General features: G+C 48.8%; 2 protein-coding genes across 3 annotated transcripts in view; both read left to right on the plus strand.

Annotated features, from left to right (window-relative positions):
- LOC122367809 (GH3 domain-containing protein-like) overlaps positions 1-8,256 on the plus strand; it is an 8,900-nt gene extending 644 nt beyond the window's left edge. Inside the window, exons 1-3 of one of the 2 annotated variants that reach the window (XM_043341230.1) lie at positions 4,999-5,595; positions 5,993-6,255; positions 6,506-8,256. In XM_043341230.1, coding sequence (XP_043197165.1) covers positions 5,553-5,595; positions 5,993-6,255; positions 6,506-8,038 — 1,839 coding nt within the window. In that variant the 5' untranslated portion in view covers positions 4,999-5,552 and the 3' untranslated portion in view covers positions 8,039-8,256. Of the gene's footprint in view, positions 1-2,133; positions 2,397-4,998; positions 5,596-5,992; positions 6,256-6,505 lie in introns of those variants that run through there. The other variant, XM_043341229.1, reaches the window with a different exon arrangement.
- Positions 8,257-15,432: 7,176 nt separating this feature from the next.
- LOC122367797 (jasmonoyl--L-amino acid synthetase JAR6-like) lies at positions 15,433-23,571 on the plus strand. The gene is made up of 3 exons (XM_043341212.1): positions 15,433-15,691; positions 17,125-17,387; positions 21,446-23,571. Exons 1-3 carry the CDS (start codon positions 15,649-15,651, stop codon positions 22,970-22,972), a joined length of 1,833 nt encoding a protein of 610 aa, XP_043197147.1. The 5' UTR covers positions 15,433-15,648; the 3' UTR covers positions 22,973-23,571.
- The last annotated feature ends 2,910 nt before the right edge of the window (positions 23,572-26,481 follow it).

Below are 26,481 nucleotides of genomic sequence, written 5' to 3' on the forward strand. Positions count from 1 at the left end.
AGTATTTCGCCGTTCACGGTTCTTCTAGGGAATCCGCTATAACATTGAGTAAAACGCATTTTGTCGAAAATCAGCGATAGGGCGTCAGTTGCCTAGTACATATATTGCTATTGGAGGTCACTGATAATACCAGGTCGGGTCACAGGTCAGGTCACGAAGGGTCAGCACATGAACCCAACTTTAGGGTTGTACGATGCATGTTTTAGGGCCAATGTTTCATTTCCAACTCAATGGTGCTGGTTATAAGACCATCAGCCTACGGTTTAGGTCACTTTCAGGTGGAGGTCAGGTCAATGTCAGGTCAAAAAGGTCCAATTTCAAAGTTGATAGTTTTGCATAAAATGGGTATTGAATCGATGCAGCTCGTCACGGAGAGTCTAATGATGGTCTTTGTTTTGCGCTATGTGGTAAAAATTGCTAAAAATTTAGTTTGACGTCATCAACTTCGAGCAGTTTTTTTTTTCGTTATAACTTGGCCAAAAAAGAGGCATCGATCTCAAATTTGGTATGTGGATAGAAGACGGTAGAGACTATTACATATACTCCGTTTTTTTTCTGGAAATTCAAAGAAACTTTTTGGATTTTTTGCCTATTATACTCAAAACATTAGGTACTTTTTTATTTTTTTGGGGTCAAAATCCAAAATTTCAAAAATCCGAGATAGCAGTTTTGTAGCCCTGTTAATTCTACACCTGTTATGTTATAAACATTTGTCTGTATCTCTAAAGCCGTAGGCCTGCCAGCTCTTCCCGCGAAATCAAAAATCCGAAATAGCAGTTTTGTAGCCCTGTTAATTCTACACCTGCTATGTTAAAAACATTTGTCTGTATCTCTAAAGCCGTAGGCCTGACAGCTCTTCCCGCGAAACCTGTTTTGGGTCGAAAATGGCAGAAATGACGACACTCCGACGTCATTAGCGGCCGACATATCAAAGCCTTTGGAACCACTTTTGGTCACAATGTGTAAAAGCTATTCACGGGAGGGTAGGTACTGAAAGTTTGGTGACGATCGGCGCAGCTGTCCTGGAGATATATAGAAAAAAAAACTAAAGAGGGGGCAGAAAAATACCCCCCCCCCCCCCCACCGCCTGGAGGGATAAGGCAATATAAAGCATGCCTGTAATAAGTAGGGACTTAGGTGTAACAATTCACATTTGTTTTAACACGCGCAGTGGAAGGGGGGGGATTTCGCCCACCCCTCCTGTTTTTCGCCAATAACTCGCGCCGCAAACATAATATTAATGTGAAATTTCGGCTACCTGTCCAGAATTGAATTGCAGATCTTATCGTGCAAGAAATAAGAAAATCGGTTCACAACTTTTCTAGTAATAGCGGTGTAAAGTCAAACATCCTGCCGCCGCGGCGGCGCGGCGGCGCGGCGGCCGGCGCTAGCCGTTACGCGCCGCCTGAATTGTAGACTGTGCCGGGGCGGGACGGTTCCGTCTTTACATCGCGCTCCTTACCGCTAATTACATTAGATTCGCGTCAAATTCGGCGAGAAGACTGAGAAATGTACAGGCAATCATATGGTCAAAGAATTTTGAAAATCGGCCGGTAACAATTTGAGTTATAAGTGTGTAAACACAAAATTGTGATTGCCGCGTTTCCCGCGTCGGCCGATCCCGCTTCAGCCGGCGACATCTTACCCTTAGCAGGCTTCTAACTGCCATATTTATTGTTGGATTATCTAGAAATTCACCATACATACTCACAAATGTTTGTTCTTTCGTATAGTGAAAGAAAAAAGAAAATCGGCCGGTAACTTTTTAAGTTATCGGCGTGTAAACGCGAAAAAGTCGCTAATATAGCAGATTTGACCACATTTGACCTCATTTGACCTTGAAGATATTGACCTAGGGTCATGAAATTTACACACAACAGAGTTCCCTATGGCCCCCACTTACCCTCCAAATTTCGTCTTTCTAGCTCCAGTGGGAGCTGAGATCTTAGGGGGGGGGCGACATCCGCCCCCCCCCTTCCACTGGGCGTAGTACTCGCAACCCTTCCACTGCGCGTGTTAAGGAGATGACTTCATCCCGCGAGGGTCAACGTTTCAGTTTTACCTTTTATATCGTGACTTGTCGCAAAAAAATATGGTAAAGGCAGGTTAACACAATGCCTTTTGTCTTCCCAGTCGTCGTGGCGCTGTTGGTGGCGGTAGCAGTCGACCTGGCTTTGCTGCCTCGATCACGCTTTCACACCTGGCGCTCCCTGGCTCTGATGTACCTGGTGCGTCGCTACTGCCAACTGGTGGGCTGGTACAACTGGAGGCAAGTCAGCGCCAAGTACTCGGACCTTCGTGGCGCACAGGAGCGATTTGTTCTAAAAGTCGTGAAGACCCACGCCGATAGTGACTACGGACGACATCACAGCTTTGCAGATATTCGCTCACTGGAGGTTTGTACTACTCGATTTCGCGTCTTACCTAGCGTATGTAATCCATCATCAAACCAGCAAATATTTTTGGATATTGATCATGCAACGTACCCTGTCAAACAACCACGAATCCAGAGCTGAAGTACAACAATATGGTAGAAAATAGAACTGCATTTTAGCCAATGCGTTTTGTAATTCCCAAAACTCATTGTCTATTCGTGTGCCGTAACATATATCGACATCTTCTAGCTCACACAAGAGCGACTGAGAAGTCGTAGCTTAAAGAGAATAGTTCACTTTCACGAAATTAGTTTTTTGTAATAGGTTTATGATTTTTTATGCTTAAAATTGATCGGCAAAGACCTTTTTATAAAAAAAATAATTATTTGATATATTTTAATATAGGAAGAACTTGTAAGTTTTAAAACAGGGAAATGGTCCCTGCAAGGCACACATTCCTCAGCAAGGCACCTTTTTCGGGACGAGAAATGGAATATCATTGCCTAGGGTGATCATTGGGCCGTAAAAGCTCCTGATTTGCACTTGTCTCAGCTCAAGCTACGGAACTGCTATTCCAGTTCAAAACCCCATGTTAAAAGTGAACCATTTCCTTTAAGAACGACTGCAGTAGGATCTTCGGAAGAGTATTGTAACATACGGGTAGCATCACATCTCATTGGACGCTAAGTTTTTTTTTCTTAAGCGAGATCCTTGATGTAAGATCAGTTATTGCCAACGGCGCCAGCTCAGGGCAAAGGTCAAGCGTCGCATGCTTCGAGCACCGTTCACGATAACCTGTGCCCTGTAACCTTTGGGCATACTTGATAACCTGTAGCTTTACACTTAACACTTGAAAATGGCACAGACCTCACGATACAATTAATTGTACCGAGGATTGAAGTACAGTGTACACTGAAGCGCTAATTTTAGCCTGGTTTGTCTTTCAGGATTTCCGCCGTCTACACCCGGTTACCGACTACAGTCACTACAAGTCTTACATTGAACGTGCAATGCAAGGAGACGTGCGAGCCCTCTTCGGTCCGGGCCAGGAGCTTGCCATGTTCTACTGTTCCTCTGGGACCACCGGCGTCAGCAAGTACATCCCCATGACGAAGACCGGTTTCAAAGAGTATACCTGAAAGTAGTGGGCTGCGTTTATGGATTCATTGGCAAGTACTACTTCCCTCGAAACTTGTACAAGGTGGCGATTTTCCCATGTGCACCTCGCTGGAGATACACATCAACAGGTGTGAAGATCGGACCAAGCTCAGCGCACCAGCTATCAAGTGAGGTACTCGTCTGCCAGTATACAGTGCCTCTTGAGGCCAACATTATCAGGAAGGAGGCAGAGGCGATGCACGTAGCATTCGTGCTCGCTCTCAGGGATCGCGATGTCTATTTCTGGGAGGCGGGATTCGCCTTTAGTCTGTGGAACCAGCTGCAATTTTTGGAGCGAAACTGGCCTGTTATTGTCAATGACATCCGGTGTGGCAGACTCAGTCCGGCTCTGGATATCACTGAGAATCAGCGAAAGGCAATCGACTCCCTCCTCAGCCCCGACTCCGAAAGGGCCGCTGAGTTGCAGAAGGAGTTCGAACGAGGCTTTGACGGAATCGTACCAAGGGTTCTCCCTAACGTCCACATGGTGACTGCCCTGTCCTCTGGGACTTCGATGGCTGTGTACAGCGAAAGGTGCAAAAAGTACCTTGGACACCTGCACATCGCTTCCGCCGTGTACGCTGCCTCAGAGGGCGTCATTGGCGTGAATGTCAACGAGCCCGGAAAGCAGCCAGAGTATGCCCTAGCACCTGAGGCAAACTTCGTGGAGTTCCTGCCTGTGGACGAGTCTGGGGAGGCAGAGGAGGGTGCCACTCCACTGCTGGCCTCAGAGGTCAAGATGGACCAGCTGTACGAGGTGGTGCTGACCAACGCGACCGGTCTGTACCGGTACCGCATGGGGGACGTGGTGCGCGTGGTCGGCTCCTACCACGGCACGCCCACCGTCGACTTCCAGTTCCGCGCCAAACAGATGCTCAACGTGCACATGGAGAAGGTGTCGGAGGCGGCGTTCACGGGCGCGCTGCGACGGGCCGTCGACGGCTGGCCGGACCACCAGCTGGTGGACTTCACCACTGCTGAGAGCGTGCTGGACCCAGCCGCTGCCAGCGGTCGGTCGGCCGACTTGGCTGGCTCGCCTCCCTACTATCTGGTGCTGCTCGAGCTCTCCGGACCCTTGCTGCCATCACAGCAAACAACCGACATCGACGCCACCCTGCAGCAAGAGCACTTTGTGTACCGGTCGTTCCGCGTCAAGTCCTCGATTGGTCCGATGAGGGTGGTGCGTGTTCAGCCGGGCACTTTTGCTGCCTATCGTCAGCACGTCTTTGATACTACTCAGACCACCATGCATCAATTCAAGCAGCCTCGTGTTCTGCGAACAAAGGAGCAAGTTCAGTTCTTCTTGGATAGAGAGTTTTAGGTGCCGTTCCATCTACGCCTAGTCATTTTAGGTTACTCGTAATGCTGTTGACATTTTACTTTGACTCCGTTTGGCTATACGCCTTTGCTGATTGGCCTATCTTCAGCTAGGTAGGTACTGATGAATGTCTTGCTAATGCAAACATGGCACGGTGGTGATTTGGATGTTTGCGGGATGCATCAGCTGCTTATGCATTTCGCGTATGTGCCGCAATACACGTTTCACTGAGCTCTATGTTCTTTGAGAATGGACGATTTGAGAACATTACACAGGGTCCCACTAATGCTATCCTGGCAGTCGCCACTCTAACCAATACTCGGCTCTCTATCTGCTCTCGAAGCGAGATAAGCGACAAGCTATCAGTCGCTGCCCTGTTTTTAGATAATGTAGCGATGTTCGCTTGTTCGATTCGTTTAGTGAGTCCTCGGTGGCCGTAGTGATTGTTCGGTCTCCAATGATCCACTCAGTTAAACTGCCAAATCGTGACAGTTAAATATAAGTGTTTTTTTACCACGCAAAGCACTCCTTAGCCGAACATCAGTTGTCAAAAGCTTTTGATGGGTGATATTCGGTCAGCGCAGGTTACCTGGTAACGCACAGGCTCGTGACAACAGAACGTCTCAGGACCTGGCGGCTGTTATTGGAATGGGTGCAGCATCACAGCTTTGAGATAAAGAGCAAAGCTTGGAAGAACAAGAATGGGAGGGTGCCTGGCAACCGTGATGTTTTGGCTGTTTTCCGGTGAGTACCCGAGAGTGCAAGAGCCACTTCAACAGTAATGCCCAATGCCCATGCTCGTTTGCTTCTGCAGAAGTCAAAATCTAGCCCACTGCCTACATAAAAGAGACACATTCGATTCGAATGACGCTAATACAATGCGAAGTACGCTTATTAGGTACTTAATCGGTGTAATCGTTCGGTGCTGATTTTTCTTTTCCTTTTTCAACGTTTCAAGGAGACGGCTCCAATTATAAAACAAGAACATCAGGCTAAAGTAAGCCAAGCAAACCCAAACGATTGTGCTGATTTGTTGGTTCAAAGTTTTTGGCATTCATTGGCTTCCGCTTTGTCACAAAAAGTATCACGGCAGCGGACAATGCGAATGCATGGTTAAGAACAGTGCCTTTTGTGTCTACAGGCGTCGTGGCGCTGTTGGTGGCGGTAGCAGTCGACCTGGCTCTGCTGCCTCGATCACGCTTTCACACCTGGCGCTCCCTGGTTCTGATGTACCTGGTGCGTCGCTACTGCCAACTGGTGGGCTGGTACAACTGGAGGAAAGTCAGCGCCAAGTACTCGGACCTTCGTGGCGCACAGGAGCGATTTGTTCTGAAAGTCGTGAAGACCCATGCCGACAGTGACTATGGACAACATCACAGCTTTGCAGACATTCACTCACTCGAGGTATGTATACTAAACGATTACCTATGCTTCTCACTGTGCCCACCAACTCCAGAATCAAATAACCCATGTCGGGACGCTAGTTACGTCGAAGAACATCATGGAAAGCCATAATCCATAGGTGAACCAAACCAACAAGATCATTTGCTCTAGAGAGACCAACCGATATGATATCATGGGAGGAACGCAGCTGAGCCAACACCCGCCCAACGCTATTTAGGCGGGTTTCTTAGTTCCGTCTTCTTATTTTCAGGACTTCCGCCGTCTACATCCGGTTACCGACTACAGTCACTACAAGTCTTACATTGAACGTGCAATGCAAGGAGACGTGCGAGCCCTCTTCGGTCCGGGCCAGGAGCTTGCCATGTTCTACTGTTCCTCTGGGACCACCGGCGTCAGCAAGTACATCCCGATGACGAGGACCGGTTTCAAAGAACAATACCTGAAAGTAGTGGGCTGTATGTACGGCTTCATCGGCAAGTACTACTTTCCCTGGAACTTGTACAAGGTGGCAACTTTCCCATGCGCGCCTCGATGGAGGTACACGTCAACGGGTGTGAAAATCGGACCAAGTTCGGCACACCGGCTCACCAGTAAAGTACTCTCTTCTCAGTATACAATGCCTGTTGAGGCCAACATCATCAGGAAGGAGGCGGAGGCGATGCACGTAGCATTCGTGCTCGCTCTCAGGGATCGCGATGTCTATTTCTGGGAGGCGGGATTCTCCTTCAGTCTGTGGAACCAGCTGCAATTTTTGGAGCGAAACTGGCCTGTCATCGTCAATGACATCCGCTGTGGCAGACTCAGTCCGGCACTGGATATCACTGAAGAGCAGCGAAAGGCAATCGACTCCCTCCTCAGCCCCGACTCCGAAAGGGCCGCTGAGTTGCAGAAGGAGTTCGAACGATGCTTTGACGGAATCGTACCAAGGGTTTTCCCAAACGTGCAGATGGTAATGGCCCTGTCCTCCGGAACTTCGATGGCTGTGTACAGTGAAAGGTGCAAAAAGTACCTCGGACACTTGCGCATTGCCTCTGCAGTATATGGTGCCTCCGAAGGTGCCATTGGCGTCAATGTCAAAGAACCCGGAAAGCAGCCGGAGTATGCCCTAGTGCCTGAAGCAGACTTCGTGGAGTTCCTGCCTGTGGACGAGTCTGGGGAGGCGGAGGAGGGCGCCACTCCACTGTTGGCTTCAGAGGTCAAGATGGACCAGCTGTACGAGGTGGTGCTGACCAACGCCACCGGTCTGTACCGTTACCGGATGGGGGACGTGGTGCGCGTGGTCGGCTCCTACCACGGCACGCCCACCGTCGACTTCCAGTTCCGCGCCAAACAGATGCTCAACGTGCACATGGAGAAGGTGTCGGAGGCGGCGTTCACGGGCGCGCTGCGACGGGCCGTCGACGGGTGGCCGGACCACCAGCTGGTGGACTTCACCACTGCTGAGAGCGTGCTGGACCCAGCCGCTGCCGGCGGTCGGTCGGCCGACTCGGCTGGCTCACCTCCCTACTATCTGGTGCTGCTCGAGCTCTCCGGACCCTCGCTGCCATCACAGCGAATTGACGACATCGACGCCACCCTGCAGCAAGAGCACTTTGTGTACCGGTCGTTCCGCGTCAAGTCCTCGATTGGTCCCATGAGGGTGGTGCGTGTTCAGCCGGGTACTTTTGCTGCCTATCGTCAGCACGTCTTTGATACCACTCAGACCACTATAAATCAGTTCAAGCAGCCTCGAGTTCTTCGGACGGAGGAGCAAGTCAAGTTCTTCTTGGACAGAGAACTATAGGTTCTGCATCAGTCACAACTAGTTATTCTAGAGTCAAGTTTCGTAGCAAGTATCTGCTATGAAGTGAATGCGCAGTACCTAATTTCATTCCATCTCAAGCAAGAAGAAATTAAATAACATTTGCTTTGATATTTCCCTACATATGCGGACTGCAGTGATGACATATGTAGCCGACAGTTCCCACTGTGCAATGACTAATAAAGCGCATGGAATGTTTACCCGGTTTGTGTTGCCTTTGGCGACGATCCCTTGAGTTGAAGTGGGAGGACGGCATCCGCTAATCCTTGTTTGACACTATTTTGCGCGTCTGAAAAGATTCAGAACTTTTATACGCCCTGCAGTGTTTTTTTTTAGCCATCCAAAAGTCGCCTGATATTTTAAGCAGTGGCAGTGTTGCACTCCAGGATCATGTCGCATACCCCATGTCATGGCCTAGTACCTAGGATTTGGCCAAGGGGGGGAGGAATCCCGTGGGCCTCCATTCTACAGAGGGCCTCCTCTCTACAGAGGGCCTCCTACCTACAGAGGGCTTCCTCTCTACTGAGGAGTCAGAGAGGCCCTAGCGGTCGCACGTAAACACTAACTGTTATTCACAGGAGCCCCAGGTAGTAAAAAGAACCCTAGCTGTCAGGCTGGCCAGAGGGCCCTGAATGTCCTGACGTGATTTTTGGGATTCCCGTGAATTTCGTCCACCCGCGACTTGATTTTGGCTAACGTGCGCCTTCGGCCCACGGGGCCCTGATCCCATCCGGGGGCCCTGAAAACCCGAAGGGGGGGGGGGCGCCTGCCCTCCCCTTGAGTACGTCCCTGGTCCTGGCAAATGTCACGTTACCGAAACGCTGTGCGCCGCACCATCTTTGTGGAATGCTAAGTAGTTTCTAGTTACACAGTGTCATCACATCGCGAGCGCCATTAAAACGCTGCGCTAAGGGAGCCCACATGTCTGCAATATAGGGCTAACAAACAATTTTCAGCCTAGGCCTGAATTTTTACTTGACACTGAATTCTGCATCATCCATGTTAGCAGGACACGAGATGCAGTGCAAGGGCGGATCTAGGGGGTCGTTTTGGGGGGGGTCACCAGTCGGCCGACATACCAGGTCTGGTGAATGAATTCTGACGACCGGGGGGGGGGGGTAGGGAGCGAGTATGTCGAGATCAAAAAATGACATTTGATCTTCGTCGTTTATAAGATGAAGTTTTATCGTAAGTCACTCGGCTCAGTAGTTTTAGTTAGTGAAACCCACCTATATAGGAGCGTCGCCACGGATTTTTTACTGGGGGGGGGGGAGGCGGGTCGACCGACTTAAAAACCCAGAAGTAGATATAGTTACCTCACTTTTAGCCTAATGCATTAGTAAATAGTAGCATACAGTCACGATCTCTCTTATTGACCTGTGTATGAATCGGCGGCGCGAAGCGCCGCAAAAATTTGCAAAAAAAAGTTGTCAAAACACAGCTCTAAAACACAAATATTACAACCTTTTTAGCATGCTAGTACAAGCCGGAGTTCCTTCACAGTACACATATGAATTCCGATTCAATTTGACACGGTTGGTGTTATTACAGTCACTGTTATTTCTCTCTTATTGATTGGTGTATAAATCGGCGGCGCGAAGCGCCGAGAAAATTTGCAAAAGAATGTGTCGAAACACAGCTCCAAAACACAAATTTTACCACCCTTTTAGCATTGCAGTACAAGCCGGAGTTCCTTTACAGCACACATATGAATTCTGATTCAATTTGACACGGTTGGTTTATGTAATTACAGTCAAGATTTCGTATTGACCTGTACGTATGTACATAAATCGGCGGCGCGAAGCGCCGCGAAAAATTTGCAAAAACATTTGTCAAAACACAGAGGGGGCCTCCTCTCTACAGAGGACCACCGATCTCTACTGCGGGCCTCCTCTTTTCACAGGGCCTCTTAACTACAGAAGCTACAGGGCCTCCTCTCTACAGAGGGCTTCCTCTCTACTGAGGGTCTCTCCCTTTAAGAGGGCCTCCTTTACAGAGGGCCTCCTCTCTTCAAAGAGCCAGAGGACCTCATCTCTGCAAAGGGCCTCCTCTCTTCAGAGGGCCTCTTCTCTACAGAGGGCCTCCTTTCTTCAGAGGGCCTCTTCTCTACAGCGGGTCTCCACTCTTCAGAGGGCCTTCTGCATTCAGGCGGTCTCCTTTCCACAGAGGGCCTCCTCTCTACACAGGGCCTCCTCTCTACATAGAGCCTTCTCTCTACAGCAGGTCTCCTCTCTACAGAGGGCCTCCTCTTTAAAGGGGTCTCCTCTCTACAGGGGGCCTCCTCTCTACTGAGGGCCTCCTTTCTACAGAGGACCTCCTCTACAGAGGGCCTCCTACCTACTGAGGAGTCAGAGGGGCCCTAGCGGTCAGACACAGACACTAGCGGTTATTCACTGGAGGCCCCAGGAAGTAAGAAGGGCCCTAGCTGTCAGGCTGGTCAGAGGGCCCTGAATGTCCTGACGTGATTTTTGGGATTCCCGTGAATTTCTTTCGCCTCAGACGTGATTTTGACCTGCCAGGGCCCAGGGGCACTAAAAATAAAACAAACAAAATAAAAAATGAAAATAGGACATCACCAAAATTAAGTGACCGAAATCCGTTGAGTTTTTAATTTTGCGTATAGGTAGGGGCACCACGAATTAAATTCATGACCATCCCCTTGGAGTTTTCCTGGATCATCCCCTGGTGCTCGCACGGTTGAGACAAAAACGAGTAAGATTCTGGTCTTCAATACGCCTTTTCACGCAACACGATCCAGAAAAACAAAGGTATTAGCTCAGAAGTGTTTGACAGGTGATTTTGAGCATGCAAGACGGCGTCTATAGCGCATTTAGGTCTTCGGCTTTTGGGGGGGGTCAAATGACCCTCTCAGACCTTTTGGGGGGGGTCATGACCCCGTGGACCCCCCCCAGGATCCGCCAGTGATGCAGTGTGCGATGAAGAGGCATCGCTCCAGCGTCATACCGAGAGCATCTCACTGTAAGGCTCTCCCTCCCCAAGCCCCCTCTCTGCTAGACCCCTCAACCCCGAGCCCCCTCTCACACACACACATACAGCGCAGCGCCTATCTCCTCGCTTCATCTCACATCGCTTGCAGCGACGAGGAACACAACACGGGCCGCCGTCCCGCAGGAAGCGGCCTGTCCCCGGTCGTCGGACTCCCCGGCTCCCGCGGTCGGCCGAACAAAACCCCGGCAGTCGCCGCCGCCGTCGCCGCCGCCGCTGTCGCCGTCGCCCCCTTTCGTCCCGTCCATCTGTGATTGATATTCCTAATATCAGAGTTTGTGCCGCGCCGCACTGCCTGCTTTCCTTTGAAGAGTATGCGCGGGGCCCGGCCGGCACGCGCCAGCCCCCCGCTCCCCACGCGTCAGCCCCCCTCCTGTCATGAACAAATATTTGATAATAAAGAGCAATTTAAGCGTGAAGCTATCACGTCAGCAGTTGATTTCCTAAACAAAGGAAGATGATAAGCCGATGGTCATGCCATAATCGACTCACACTACTCGGAAATGGATTCTAAGAGCGTGCTGGGGCTCAGAGGCTGGAGAGTATCCCTTTCGATGGTCTATTACAGCCGCTGGCCGTACGGGACGAATTGATCCAAACATGTAAATTTGCGCCGGCCGGACCTGAGCGGAGGGCTAGTGTGCGGTGCGGAGTCATCGCGGCAGGGATTGTGTCCGCTCCGGGGCTGCTGGAGCTCACGGGGCATTATTGATGAGCCGCGAGAGACGATGGTCGGCTTACGGCATTAGTCGGGAGCTTGGCTCAGAGCGGCTGCTGGCTCGGCAGCGTGCCGCGCACAGTCGCTGACAGCAGGGGGTGACCGGCGCCAGGGACCAGGGCAGAGGAAGTGGAGATCTGACAAAGAAAGGCTTAAAAGCCGATCGCCACGCTCGCATTTCCCCCAGGGCAGTAATCGGTGACTCTTGAAAACCGTCGCGCTCGACATAAGTCCTTGGATGACAGAAGTCTAAAATATATCAACGATGATTGCTTGCTGATCGCATGGACAAAACTCTTTTTAGACGTTCACATTTTCTCGAAACTAGAAATAAAATGCATGAATGAATGGATGGACGAATAAATGAATGAATGAATGAATGAATGAATGAATGAATGAATGAATGAATGAATGAATGAATGAATGAATGAATGAATGAAGGAAGGAAGGAAGGAAGGAAGGAAGGAAATTAGACAAATGACAAGCATTGCCTACAGCTCCTAGCTTAATAACAAGTTTTGGTTTTAATAGAACCATTTTGCGCCCCAATTTTCTCGGAATATGGCAGCTGCTCCGTCCAGTCGAGGATCTGTTTCACGCCACTCTGCAGAATATCGCTCCCGAGGCGCCAGTCTCGAGCCAGGCCGGCGATCATCTAGTCGCTCCTAACGTGGAATACCAATCAGCCGAGGGAGGCCTGCCCCGGCTAACTTTCCGCGCCCAGTCTCGGTCTATGGTCTCCAATCAATGGCTCGGCCCCACTACTGAGCAGCCGCACGTCTCGGCGGCGCCAATATCGCACCCTGCCGCCCATTCTGCGGAACGATTCCGCATAGTTGGGAGCCGGCGCAGGCTGATGGGATTGACCTGAAGTCGCAGGTCAATGAGGGATGTTATAGGTCACCGCGAGTGACTCGATCCTCTCGTCCGCATATTCCCGTCTCCCTTCTGTCTCTCCCGGTACCCTCTCTCTCTCTTCTCTTGTCTACATTTTTCATTGATTTCCTTTTCCAGCAGGCTGCGCTGAGCGAGCAGGCTTGTTGACGGGAACCATTCATAAAGCCATTACAGGAAAGGGCCGAAAGTAATATCCACGGCTGTTGTGACACCTGCTACTCAGACTTCTCCGCCCACCTAGCCATCCTGTCAGCGCCTGCCCAGTGCCCAGCGATCATAGAAAGTTTCAAGCCCCTTCACCCAGCATCGAAGATCTCAATGACATCAACTTCACCCTCCGCATACGCTTCCCGCGTCCCTGCTCTTGTTTTGCCTGTTGAGGATGTATCATTACAAATTGATGCACTCGTCTGCCCGGGAGAGTTTCCTGTGGGACCTCGTTGTGTCTGTTTGTGCGTGCCTGAGTGCTGCTGCCCGGCAGAGCCCTCCCAGCCCTGTGCGCGCTGCCAGCCCTTGTTTCCATCTCGTATCGCCGCCTCCCCTCGGGATGGGCTGGGACCGTCCCGGTCTCGGGCCGGTTACTGTCATAGAATACTAGGCAGCAGGCTCCCGCATAAATAGACCTATTGAGAGGCATGACGCTGTGTGGCGGGATGTATGTTCAACCGATCAGGCCTCAGAATAAAAATGGCTAATAACTCTGGAATTTATGATTGAACATCGAAGGCATGCTACATTTCACGTTCCGCGGATCCCTAAACTGTGACAAAATGGAAAAATGTTTAATAGGAGACCCATGCATGCCTGAATATAAAATCAGCGAAAAGACATTTTACTACTAAAAATGCTGTTTTTGATACAGATTTACATATTTGGCTTCTCACCACATGCACCAATGCATAATGCTCGGTCCGTCTAGGCAATTAGCGTGGTTGCGGATAATTAATCAAGACCCATAGTAAGCACCAGCGAGCAGTGGCAATCGCTGCAACTTTACGCAGTCAGCGATGGTTACGATTTGTATATCTAACAATGGGCAAAACAAATGTGTCGAACGGCGTCGACAGCCACAAATTACAAGCATTTTCCAAAAGACGTGCTCCATTTGCTAGCACTTCTCGCTGCATTGCTGCATGCAAATGGTCTAGCTATCTTCTGTTAGAGCCATCAGATCTCGCGGCATTATATCGTTGGAGCACTGGTTACGCAGGATCAACTGCATGCTCCTCCCTTTGTTTACTCGCGACTCGCTTATTCACGTTCTATCTTGTCATCAAACACTGCAGTGCTGATACTGTCGGGGCAGATGCTGCTACCCAAGATTACTTTACTACTCCTGCTACCGGGGTGGAGGGGAGCTGCGCAGCTTAGTAGGTAAGTGCCCTCTGCACGAGGGGGAAGGGGTGGAATGGTGATGGGACGGTGGAATCATGCGATACGGGGAAAGAGAAACGAAAATGAAATAGGCAGGGATGAAATAGAGGCAGAGATAGAGGAAGAGAGAGAGAGAGAGAGAGAGAGAAAGAGAGAAAAAGTGAGAGAGGGGGTGGGGTAGGGCGAGAGAGAGAGAGAGAGAGAGAGAGAGAGAGGAGGAGGAAGAGGAGGAGGAGGAGGAGGAGGAGGAGGAGGAGGAGGAGGAGGAGGAGGAGGAGGAGGGAAAATGGTGGAATACCGGAATGACCGTTTGGCTAGAGACTGGAGCGTTCAGGGTAGCATTGTTGGCCCGAATTTCAAACTGAGGCTATTGTTCCGTTTTAATTAGTCCTCCGTGGGGATATCCGCCTTCGGTAGGTGCTCTGGTTCATAACCTGACTGTGATTCATTAATTGTCTAAGGGGATCGCAACGCTCACGGAATTCCAGGCCACCCTAGTGCGCTATGCTAATGACCGAAATTATGCTAAACGGGAGCGATAATGAGTGCGCTGGTGCACTGAGGTGCGGTCGGCGATAGGACGTTCGGTGGGGCCCGGCTGTGAGCGTCAGGTGTCTAGCAGGCGAGAAGTGTTGTCCAGAGGCCACTGATGGGAACTGCACAGTGCACAAGTTGCCGCGGTGATCGGAACGCCTCTAGTTCTTGTGTATGTGTATCCAGTGCGGTTGATTAATGCATTGTATAACAAAAGATTTATCACATTATATTACTGCATCGTTCTTTACATTTTCATAGCCGTACACCCACGGAGGCATCCTACGGAGCTGTATTCAGTTAGATGCATCATCTAGTCTTCCAAGTCAAACGCTCTCTGTTCTTCCAAAATCGTTTATTTGTTCTGTAATAATTCCAATTGCCAGAGAAATTGTGTTGAAATGCTGACCGTCTTTTGTACTCATTAAATCTTATTAGCTTCAATCTACTCAGGATTATAAACGTTTGAGGACTGAGGAGCTGCTGATGTGATGTTCCGACATAACCATTTTAGGCAGTGACAATTGTTACGTGAAAAGGGGCAGGTAAATTGTTATGTAGGTATGCATTAAAAATGCATTTTTTATGAAGTGCAATGTGCCGGTAACGGCGACGCCTCACGTTGATGTGGACAACAGAAGCATGTTGTGAGAAAGACAGGACAGAACCTGCACCTTTTCCCTAAAGCGCAAGCTCAATGTTCAATGTGTAATGTATGGAATTCGGGTAAGTACCAAAAATTTATTTTTAAAAAATGCTAAGCATAAGCTCAAATAGAGTCACATTATTCAATGCCTGATATGTTGACACTGTTTCGAAATTTAGTCCAGTACCAAAGCCAGACCAGTAATCCAGAGTTTATATGACGTGGAGCAGAAATCATTGCGGATTTCCTAATCCAAACATAGTTTATCTGGAGGAGAACTCCACAGAGGATTGGTGCAGGGCTTGCAGAGCGTTCGGTAGGCGAAGGTCTGGTCAGACGCCGCCAGACCCACACTGGCGTAGCAGTGAGTGTGAGTCCCACGGCTGAGATCGATTGGTGCTGGAAAGTCTGTCCACAATGGAAAGATGGTGGACGACACTGCTGTGGTCCGTACTGTCAGGTGAGTTTATTATTATTTATGTACCATATTTGACCCGCGTACAATGCGCAATGTGTAAGATAGTGTCATTTTACACTCCCTCCCCCGCAATTCTGAAGAGTATTTGAGGGAGATTTGGAGACGCTTGTATAAGCGCCATCCGCCACATAGCGCTTAGCGAGTATCACCAATGCGTGATTTTTGCTGAAACGTTGTTCCAGTAAATTTGCTGAATTCATATCGTGCATTGTCTTTTTCATAACTGGAATTTTAGGCGATGGAAATCAGAAATGCCGTTAGGGGAGAGCGGGGAGAGTTGTATCATGTCCAAGTTGTATCAGGGCGAATTGTGCCAAACTTATCCAATAGATAGCGCTCGTGACACGACCAGCCGACGAGGTTTTCCGGGCGCCATCTTTCCCTGTTCTGTCGTGTGGCTGGGTGGACGCGTCTCGAGGTGAGAGCCGATTTTATGTTTTTTTTAAATGTTATTCTAAAAAAATGAGTTGCAAGAAAATGTGTGTTTTGGGCATTTAGATGTGCACGAATTTGAAAGATCTCCGTAGCGGTGGTGAGGGTAGGTTCTAAGGCTGCGTGAGTGAAAATGGATTTCTCCAGCTATCCGCTGTTTTTGAGCACGAGGATTTTTTTTCCAAGATGGCGGCGAGGTACATGTTGTATCAGAGCCGGGTGGGGTATGTTGTAACATGTATGTATGTATGGGCATGTTGCTTTTGATCGCGAAAGCTAGGCCCTGTCTCGCGTTTTTAGGTAGCTAGTCAATACTCGTTCCATTTCGGCACAATGTGTTGGCTTCTTTGCTTTTAACGGGCCACTTTTGCATCTAGTTTGTTGATGTTTCGTTCGTTTCGATGTTTCGTTCGGATTGCATTGACCTAAGTTTGGTCTAATAAAAGTGAAGCCTTTGAGCATATACATTGTATTAACCCCATTTAATGTTGTTGTTATGTTCAAAACCAGTAGCAAGCACACTCCCTGAAACGTGAAATAGGTACATAGTGATACAAATTACCCCACCATGTGATACAACTCACCCAAGCCATGGGGCAAGTTGTATCAAAAACATTGTTCTATTCGGCAGACCGTAGAAGAAAAACTGGTAGAGGTAGCGGAAAAGTTACTTTGCACAAAAAAAGCAGAAGAATCAAGGGAGGAGATAGTATGGAAATAATGAGTTTATCACGGATAGTTACGAGGTTATGGGTCTCGGAGTAAAAACTGATACAACCCACCCCACTCTCCCCTATAGTGAATCCTATTTTTAATGGTTACCTCGGGCATGGGTAAAACCTAAGCATATAACATTTTTGTTCGTGAATTGATATGCCTATGTTTGTACCCATGCAGTATGCACTCTCATCCTAATGAGCTTTCACCACAGCCCACCTCTCTACCGGATGTTATGTTTTTAAATATGTTATTGTTCTTTCCAGGCGTAGCGGGGCTACTGGTGGCGGTGGCGGTCGACCTGGCTCTGCTGCCTCGATCAAAGTTCTACACTTGGCGCTCCCTGATTCTGACCTACCTGGTACGTCGTGCCTTCCATCTGATGAGCTTGTTCAAATGGAGAAAAGCCAGCGCAGGATACGCCTCTTTCTCAAGCGCACAAGAGAAGTTTGTACTGAAGACCCTGAAGCGGCATGCAGACAGTGATTATGGACGGGCCTACCGACTCTCGGACATGCACTCACTCGAGGTAGGGATACGCTTACGCAGGAGCATCGTTGAAACAAACAGGATATTTTGATATCAAGGGGTTAACGAATGTAGGATCAATCCATTTTATCTGTCGGACAAATTGTTAAACCGCGCCCCGCTGGGCTATTCAGCCATACGCGTCCAGGGGGGGGGGGGCAGATTCTGCCCCCCCCCCGTCTAACTTCCGAACCGATGGTCGTAGAAAGACGGAGGAAACGGCAATCGAAAGCTCTCAACAAGGCGGATCTTAAGAGCTATTTTTTGCTTAAGTAGGTCAGAGGTCAGGTCAAGGGTACAAAATGCAAGTTTCTACAGTATCGGCCTTGCACCGTAGTTGCCGAAGAATGGACTGAGACTGATTGCCCAAAACGTGTTCTTAGGCTTCCAAGACAATATTCGTTGCATACAAAATCATTCAAAGGTCAAGGTAAAGGTCAGGTCAGATCAGGTCAGGTCACCAAAAACCCTATAGAAAAGGGCATGTGCGACACATGTTTTATGGGTCACTTTATTCATAGAATTCAATAGGCACACTCAATGAGTAATATGGACCACCTCTGGATGAATTTCAGGTCGAGGTCAGGTCAAGGTCAAATCAAGTGAGGTCAAATTTTGACGTTGCTGTTAAGACCTAAAAAGGTGTCTCACTGATGCGATGCAGTTTTTCACGGCAAATCGAATGGTGCTATTTTTGTTTTCGTACGAGGTCTAGAACTTCCAAAAAAAAAATCATTTTTCTAAAATTTTGTGTGTCGTGACGTCATAAAGTTTTGAATAACTCCCACATTTTTGAACCGATTCTTCTAAAAAACTGGTATGTAGGTGCACATAGACCACTTCTCTGACCTATATTCCGGTTTTTTAGACCTACGCCAAAAATTTTGGATTTTATAATTATTTTCCAAAAAAAGTCAGCTTTTTGAAAAAATGGGCTAAATCCAAAATTTTCAAAAAACCGAGGTAGCCATTTGATAAACGAAGTTGAATCACGTATAACCTTTTTTGTTACGTCTTGATTCCTTTAAAAATGAAAATTTTAGCGGCGTTTGAAGTTTTGCCGTTTTTGAGGCGAAAATGGCGTGACATGACGTCACCTAACCGTCATTTTCTAAAAAAAATTCCGACAAATTTCGCTCAAATTTTCAGGGTACGTGTTAAATTGATGTATGGTAAGGTACTGAAATCTTGACGTCGCTGCCAAAACGCGTTTAGAAGTTATTGGTGAAAAACGGGAGGAGGGCAGATTCTGCCCCCCCCCCCCAGTGCACAGTGGGGATTTTTCCGATCTAGCGTCTCTTAATTCAAAAAATCTTTTTCGGATTTTTGTTTATTTATTGTGTCAGTGGGGCTAAAAAATGTCTGAATTTTTCATATATGGCATTGTTTTATCTGTATGTCCACAGCAAGACTAGGAAAAATGCGCCCAAAGTTAACACTCATGCGTGATTATTCAATGGGCTCAGTAAGGCCCGAAAGTATAGCTCAATTTCATTGTCCTGTCCCGTTGGTTTTAATCTTGCGAGGTCTTAAAGTTGCATATCTTCTGAAAGGCACCTTTATTGGGAATGGAATGGCAAACAGAAAGTATGCCACAACCTTACTAAGGTCACAAAAATGCCATTTACAAAAACCCTTACAGACACCATGTTGAAGGAATGGTATTCTAAATAAATGTAGGAAATCAACAATGTTTTCCACACTTTTCCACTCCGAAATATATCCTATCAAATTCGCCACTTTCTCCTGCACAAGTCAACGCCTAGTTTGGCTGCCGGAACTTGCCTGAACACGGAATATTCACATTAGAGTATCTTAACACCCCACTCTAGGAGCGCTAGGGCAAACAGCACGATATAGGTATGTTCCGGACAGAGGCGAATAATTTTACTTCGTGATTTGTATGATGCATATTTTCTGAGACACATTCATTAGGAATAGGATGACAAGTGTAAATAATACATACCGTAACCTTATTAGCCCTTGCACTTGTGGGGAGGGGGAGGGGGAGGGGTCGGATAAAACCCCATGGTTTTCCGCAAATTACTCGCGCAAAAAGCGGCCGATCGCGACGAAACTTTCGGTGCCCTCGAGATCATCAATTTAAAACTTTCATGACTCTGACCCAACTGACCTTTGACCTGTGGCATATTTCTCGAGACCATGTTTGGCCGGAATCGTGATTCGGCGTATGCCAGTTCACATTATCCGCGGTTTCCAGTCTTTTTGTGGTTTTAAACGCTCAAATATGTGAAATGATGTTGGTGCCATGCATTATGGTGGGTGATGAGGTCACGTGAAGGTCAAGTCAAGGTCATTGACCTTTGATGACCTTGGTTCACTTTTTCGGGTTTTACTTGTTTCTAGGGTACTTTTTGGTGCTGATTTCGAATTTAGCAACCATTTGAATATTTACGAAGTAGTTCTGGTGCCTTCGTACCATGTTACGAAGCTATCAGTAGTAGGGGAAGATGGGGGAACACCGCCCTTTGGGGAACACCGCCCACCCTGATATCAGAAATATAAAAAGGTCTAGGGCGACAGCTGGCTGTCTTTTGGCAGCGTTACGACAACAGAAGTGCAGGTATGGGCAGTGCACCGCATTGGTTTAGGTGATTTGCGAGAAATTTCTAATTTTACGTTTCGTGAATGCGTTTTATACTTTTTCTAGCATAATAAGCAGAAGAAAACTAATCTTTTTTGACAGACATTAGTCCTGAAGTAGTATTTAATGCCATAATTAGGACTCATCCAAGCATTACGTGCTCCTGCTCGAGCGAAATTTTTGTCATGCTGCCATATTGAAGGATTTTTTAAGAAAAATGCAGACACTTGGGTAACACCGCCCACATGGGAAATTCGGTATCTAAAAGCACATTGTGACACCTAACCCAGGAGTGGCGCATTTCAAATAATGAAAGACCGTTGTTTCTATGTTTTCTTTTTAGAGAATAATAAAAAAATCGAGAAAATGAAATTTTGGGACTTTTAGTCGCCTAGTTATATAAATAATTACTACATTGTCCCAGGGATATAATAAAATCGTTTCCACTGTATTTTAGAAATCTACTAAAACGCCTCGGAATTTTCGATAAGAAGAACAACTTAATAGTCCAGCAATCTGCAAATTTCGTTGCCTGCTGAGCTCGGACGGTGTTACCCAACGGTCGGTGTTACCCCGAAAAATGTAGACATTTACTAAATGTGGAATAATGCAATTATGAACGACACTACAAGAAAACAATTGGTTGATATGCATGTAAAATTGATGCGGCAATCCAATGAAACTGAGAGATTGATCATTTGGCCAAAAATTACGTGACTAGACCCTAAAAGGTTAAGGGGGTCGGTGTTCCCCCATCTTCCCCTAGCTGACACCTACTATGAATGGCCGGCAGGACGCCTAATGGTTTCTAACCTGACCTGACCCGACCTGGCCTAAATGCATAAAGACATCGTCTGTGATCAAAATTAGCATGAAATTCGTGATCAGCACCCCAAAATACCCCGTAACACCCTACCTTTGCGAAGTTTCAAGAGGTCTCGATTTCCCAACTTTAATTGGGTCATTAAGCTGACTTGGAAAGTCAACTAATGGCCTTGGACTTTGAAATTGGATATATTCGGCCTCATTTCGTCATAGGCAGCACGCTTGATTTTTCCGCGAAGCTCTAGCTTGATCAGGGGCCAAACGGCTGAGCCGGGGGTCCAATTGAACCCCCTATACTATGTTCACTATGCACATTTACAGGTAAAATTATCACCAGAACACACCAGCCAACATCTGTGCACAATCTGGCTACAATATTACCTATGGTTTGCCCTCTACGAATAAAGACGTGCTAGATCGGAAAAATCCCCACTGTGCAGTGGGGCGCGGGTTAAAAGGCCCGCCACTCGCCAGTATTTTCACGATTGCTGTTCAGGGCATGGTGATTGGTTGTGCTAGAGAAATCCAACGGGGACGACTCAAAGACGCATTTAAATTAAGCAAGCCAGTACTGTAATTGAATGCATGTGACGATCGTTTTATGATAGTCCTACTTTGTTCTTTTTCAGGATTTTCGACGCATGCATCCGGTCACCGAATACAGTCACTACAAGCCATACATTGATCGTGTAATGGAGGGTGATCTGCGCGCTCTCTTTGGCCCAGGCGAAGAGGTCATCGCGTTCTACTGTTCATCGGGCACTACCGGCGTCAGCAAGCACATCCCGATGACGAAATGCGGCCTCTTTGAACAATACGTAGCCATGTTAGGAGCCATATGTTATTTTCCTTCGAACCTTCGGAAAATCGTCTTCCTGCCGGTCGCACCTCGCTGGAGATACTCCCCATCGGGAGTGAAAATTGGGGCAGGCTCAGCACACGCTCAGTCCTCTACAGGAATTGCTTGTCAGTATACGATGCTACCAGAGGCTAACATATTTACCACAGCCTCGAAAGCACTTCACGTGGGCCTGGTGTTAGCACTACGAGACGTCCAAGTTTGCATGTGGGATGCCGGTTTTGTGTTTTCCCTATGGAACCAGCTTCATTTTCTTGAAAATAACTGGCCTAGCATAGTCGAAGACATCCGCTGTGGCAGGCTCAGTCCGGATCTCGATGTCACGGAGAAGGAACGGAAGACGATCAACTCCTTCCTCAGTTCCGACCCCGAGAGAGCTGCCCAGCTGCAGAGGGAGTTCGAACGAGGCTTCGACGGTATCGTGCCGAGGATGTTTCCTCATATGAAGAAGGTGATGGCCCTTTGCTCTGGATCCTCGATGGACGTCTACAGTGAACGATGCAAGCCCTACCTGGGCAAACTCTCGATCACGTCAGCAATATACGGAGCTTCTGAAGGGATAGTGGGTTTCAACATTAAAAACCCTGGCGAACAACCTGCCTACGCCATGCTCCCTAGGATCAACTTCGTGGAGTTTCTGCCTGTGGACGAGTATGGGGAGGTGGAGGAGGGCGCCACTCCGCTGCTGGCCTCAGAAGTCAAGATGGACCAGCTGTACGAGGTGGTGCTGACCAACGCCACCGGTCTGTACCGGTACCGGATGGGGGACGTGGTGCGCGTGGTCGGCTCCTACCACGGCACGCCCACCGTCGACTTCCAGTTCCGCGCCAAACAGATGCTCAACGTGCACATGGAGAAGGTGTCGGAGGCAGCGTTCACGGGCGCGCTGCGACGGGCCGTCGACGGCTGGCCGGACCACCAGCTGGTGGACTTCACCACTGCTGAGAGCGTGCTGGACCCAGCCGCTGCCGGTGGTCAGTCGGCCGACTCGGCTGGTTCGCCTCCCTACTATCTGGTGCTGCTCGAGCTCTCCGGATCCTCGCTGCCATCACAGCGAACTGACGACATCGACGCCACCCTGCAGCAAGAGCACTTTGTGTACCGGTCGTTCCGCGTCAAGTCCTCGATTGGTCCGATGAGGGTGGTGCGTGTTCGCCCGGGAACTTTTGCTGCCTATCGTCAGCACGTCTTTGATACCACTCAGACCACTTTGAATCAGTTCAAGCAGCCTCGAGTTCTTCGAACGGAGGAACAGGTCAAGTTCTTCCTTGGTAGAGCGTTTCCAACGGAGAAATGAGTCAGGCTTTTCTTCCTGACGGCTATTCATCGGCAGTGCTTATTTTCATTAGCGGTGAGCAGAGCTGGGAAGCGTTGATGAACGACATATGCGTAGACATAATCTGTAAGATGCTGTAGTTGACAGCTGACTGGATTCAGCTTTGAGCTTTCGACAAGCAAATACTTGCATTGCACATGCAAACATAATGATTCAGGCTCTTGGCTCTTCAGTCTTCACACATAGGCGCCACATGGATAATGTGAATTTGCGTGAAGAATGGACTATCGCTAGTGAATGCCGCCTGAATAGAACTTCAAGGGCGTTTGCCAGCGTCGAGTAGTCATTAGCCGGATTCGCTTACTGAGAAGCCGAGAGGTAGTACGGCATCGATGACAGATGGTTCAGTGCTTTGCCAGTTTTAGACTTGGCGTTTGCACGCAGGGAGTCGCACAGGACCACAAGGGTGCATTTTAGGCCCAGTGTTTTGTGTAACTGGGGCTTGGCAAAGCACGTCGCACGGGAAAATAGCAGTGTATGTCAATGATGCTTAGTTTGAATGATAAACGTGTTTTGTTGTCTTCCTTCTAGAATAAAAAAGCTGTGAGGAAGAGGCTAGCCTTTATTCTTCTGATTAGGAGCAGGGTGTAAATCGTACGATTAGCAAACCAATGTTAGTCAGCGCCCAATCTTCCTTGGATACGAAAAACTTTGGCGTTTGCTTCGGAGCAGATGCACTGAAAGACTCTCCTGACTGGCCTTCCACAAGTAGGCATACTATACACTGTAGGTATACAGTCATGCTGGTGTCCCCTGAAATCAAATAAGTGCCTACCTAATCTGTGCTACTTTTGTCCATTAATGTAAACTTCAGGGGTGTTTTGCTAAATGGTTGCCGCCATTCTGTTGTTGGATTATCCCACTCCGGTCGAACAGTTAGTTCATCATACGACAGATGTGCGTCCCATTGTGGTGCACCCTCATTGTGGTCGCCCTGAGGCCAGCTGTCGGGGATGGGGGCCCGCGCGCCCGGAGGCCGCGGGTGCTCTCATTGCCCGCTCCGCCGACGCGGCCGGCCGGTCCCCAGCCTACCATGGTGACATCAGCTGCTCACTGCTCAGTCTACACTGCTCTATCTGAAACTGCATCATTGACTCTACATACAATGTGTTCAGTCCGTGTGCACTAGTTGATTTTTTTTGCATGTCCGGAGTCACCGGTATTGTATTAGGTAATCATCGGATAACTGATAATCTGCCTATACAAACACACGTGTAGGTATACACCGATCGGTGGCACCGCCAAGCAGGAATGGCTGGAAAAGGATTCGCAAGTTAGTATTGTTAGAGTGAGGACAGTTAGTGTTAAAGGTTTGTGAGGGAATGCTTGACGGTGCCAATCAATCAATCAATATGACAACCAGCGCAGTCAGTGGTCGTGCACATCTGGGCGCCATCGCTCGGCCCGCCACAAGGCTATCTCAGCCCCCAACAGGCCGAGGCCCACCATCTCAGACAGCCGAACGCACCAGATATCACACCCGTTATCGGCCCGTGTCCAGGACCAGAGACAGCCGCAACACAAATTCCATTATTGTGGCCCATGAGCGCCCGCAACCACACGCCATCCTGGCCGCGGCCAGCGGTTCAACGTCCAGGCGCATTTTAATGTGGGTATATATAGACGCGCTGGCCGCGGGAATGTAACGTTGAAGGAACTGTCAATCAAGTCATTGCAATACAATACAGTTAGCACAATACGAAGCTGGTAATGGAAGTGCGTCGACGTCGAGACTTCTTGCCAGCGGATATCTCACTGAGACAGAGAGCGCTGGAGTTGACTGACGAGTTGAGCAGACAGCCAGGCAAAGTAGGTTATTATGACCGGATGGAGAATCACTGCATATACATAGCTCACCAGCTTCATAGAACATGCCGGCGTTCCGGCGGCACTGTAGCCACCATCATTTAGATTGCACTCGTTATAGGGCACTCGTCTTCTAGAACTGTCTAACTCGGCGACAGGCAGTCGACTCGGCCGCTCGCTTCCCGCCGGATATGGGCCTGTGAGCTGTCACGCAGCCTGTCTTACACTGCACGGCCGGGGAAGGCGTGTTCAACAATTTTTAATGACGATGTCGAGGCAGTCGGACAGTCCTGGGACGCCAGGCATCGCCATCCGAGCGACTAACTTCGCCTCACTTCAGAACTTGGCCACCTCTTCAAGGAAGTCATCTGCTGATTAGTGTCTCAAGGACAATCATCCTCCGAAATTAAACTGCTGCGTCACAATACGGTCCGTCATTGTTATGAGCTCATTTTGAAGGAGCTTCCTTCTAAAGCGCCAGGAGAGGTAATCCAGAGCTCCGAATGTCAACAACTCAACAGAGCAGAAGCTGATTTGACGAGAGTCTGTATAGGTAGACGAAAATCAGCAGCCATATCTGGACTTACTTGTGCTCGGCATAGAAAGGATACGAGTAATTCAAATGTTTTAATATATAAATCAAAGTATTATAAACATACAGGGTGTCCCAGAAAAAAGTACCACATTTTTTTTAGACAATATATTTTTTGTTATTCGGCACAAATGCTTTAAACGCATATCAAAAGCGAGCCAGTTCCATGGAGATTTATTTGCACTGCAAATGGACCATGCCACTCATTCCTGTCACTCACACCGGCACATGTTCGAAGTGCCTGCCTTCTTGGGCCAGGCACCGCTCCGCCCTGCACCTGGCTTCCTCTGCGACCCGAGCACTTGCGGAAGGTGGAGTCGCGCGAATGGCCGCGCTAATCGCCCGTTTCAGTGTTGCTAGGTCTTCTGGTGCCTCCTGATATACCACACGTTTCAGATAACCCCACAGGTAGAAGTCGAGGGGCGTGAGGTCAGGGGAGTGCGGCGGCCAGGTCACCGCGGCCCGCCGGGAGATGACACGCCCCTCTGGACACTCGTGCAGCAAGGCCAAGTTGGCGCGTGATGTACGCGCCGTTGCGCCATCTTGCTGCAGCCACTGCTGGTTCAGCGTGTCCGCGCACCTCGCTGCGAGGTCCCGCAAAAAGCATTTGAGCATGGTAAGGTAGCGCCGGGAATTGACATTGACCGTCTCGCCAGCACCATTTTCAAAAAAAAAGAATGGGCCAATGATTCCCTGCGCGCTCAACGTGCACCACACAGTCACCTTCGGGGAATGCAGCGGAGCCTCGAGAACTTCCTATGGGTGACCGTTCCGCCCAAAACCTGTAATTTTGGCGGTTCACTTGCCCGTTCAGATGAAAATGGGCCTCATCAGACCACCAAACACAAGACAAGAAGTTTGGGTTGTTTGTGCACTTTTCCAAAAACCATTTGCAAAAGTGTTCCCTCTGCTCAAAATCCGCAGCAAACAGCTTTTGAGACACTTTAAGCTTAAAGGCAGCTAAGGCGAGATCCTTCTTGAGAATCCTGTGAGTGGAGGACTTGCTGAGACCCACCCTAGACGCGAGGCGCCGCACCGACACCTTCGGCGTCTGACCGACCTGCTCTGCGAC

The sequence above is a fragment of the Amphibalanus amphitrite genome, unplaced genomic scaffold (assembly GCF_019059575.1).
Source record: "Amphibalanus amphitrite isolate SeventyFive unplaced genomic scaffold, NRLGWU_Aamphi_draft 000897F_arrow, whole genome shotgun sequence".
NCBI classification, from domain to species: Eukaryota; Metazoa; Arthropoda; class Thecostraca; order Balanomorpha; family Balanidae; genus Amphibalanus; species Amphibalanus amphitrite.

Bases quoted from the DNA above. Each gene is read 5' to 3' on its own strand.
- LOC122367797 (XM_043341212.1), top strand. From the start codon at position 15,649: ATGGAAAGATGGTGGACGACACTGCTGTGGTCCGTACTGTCAG. The intron at 15,692-17,124 runs GTGAGTTTATTA...TGTTCTTTCCAG, and splicing joins GCTGTGGTCCGTACTGTCAG to GCGTAGCGGGGCTACTGGTG. The intron at 17,388-21,445 runs GTAGGGATACGC...GTTCTTTTTCAG, and splicing joins CGGACATGCACTCACTCGAG to GATTTTCGACGCATGCATCC.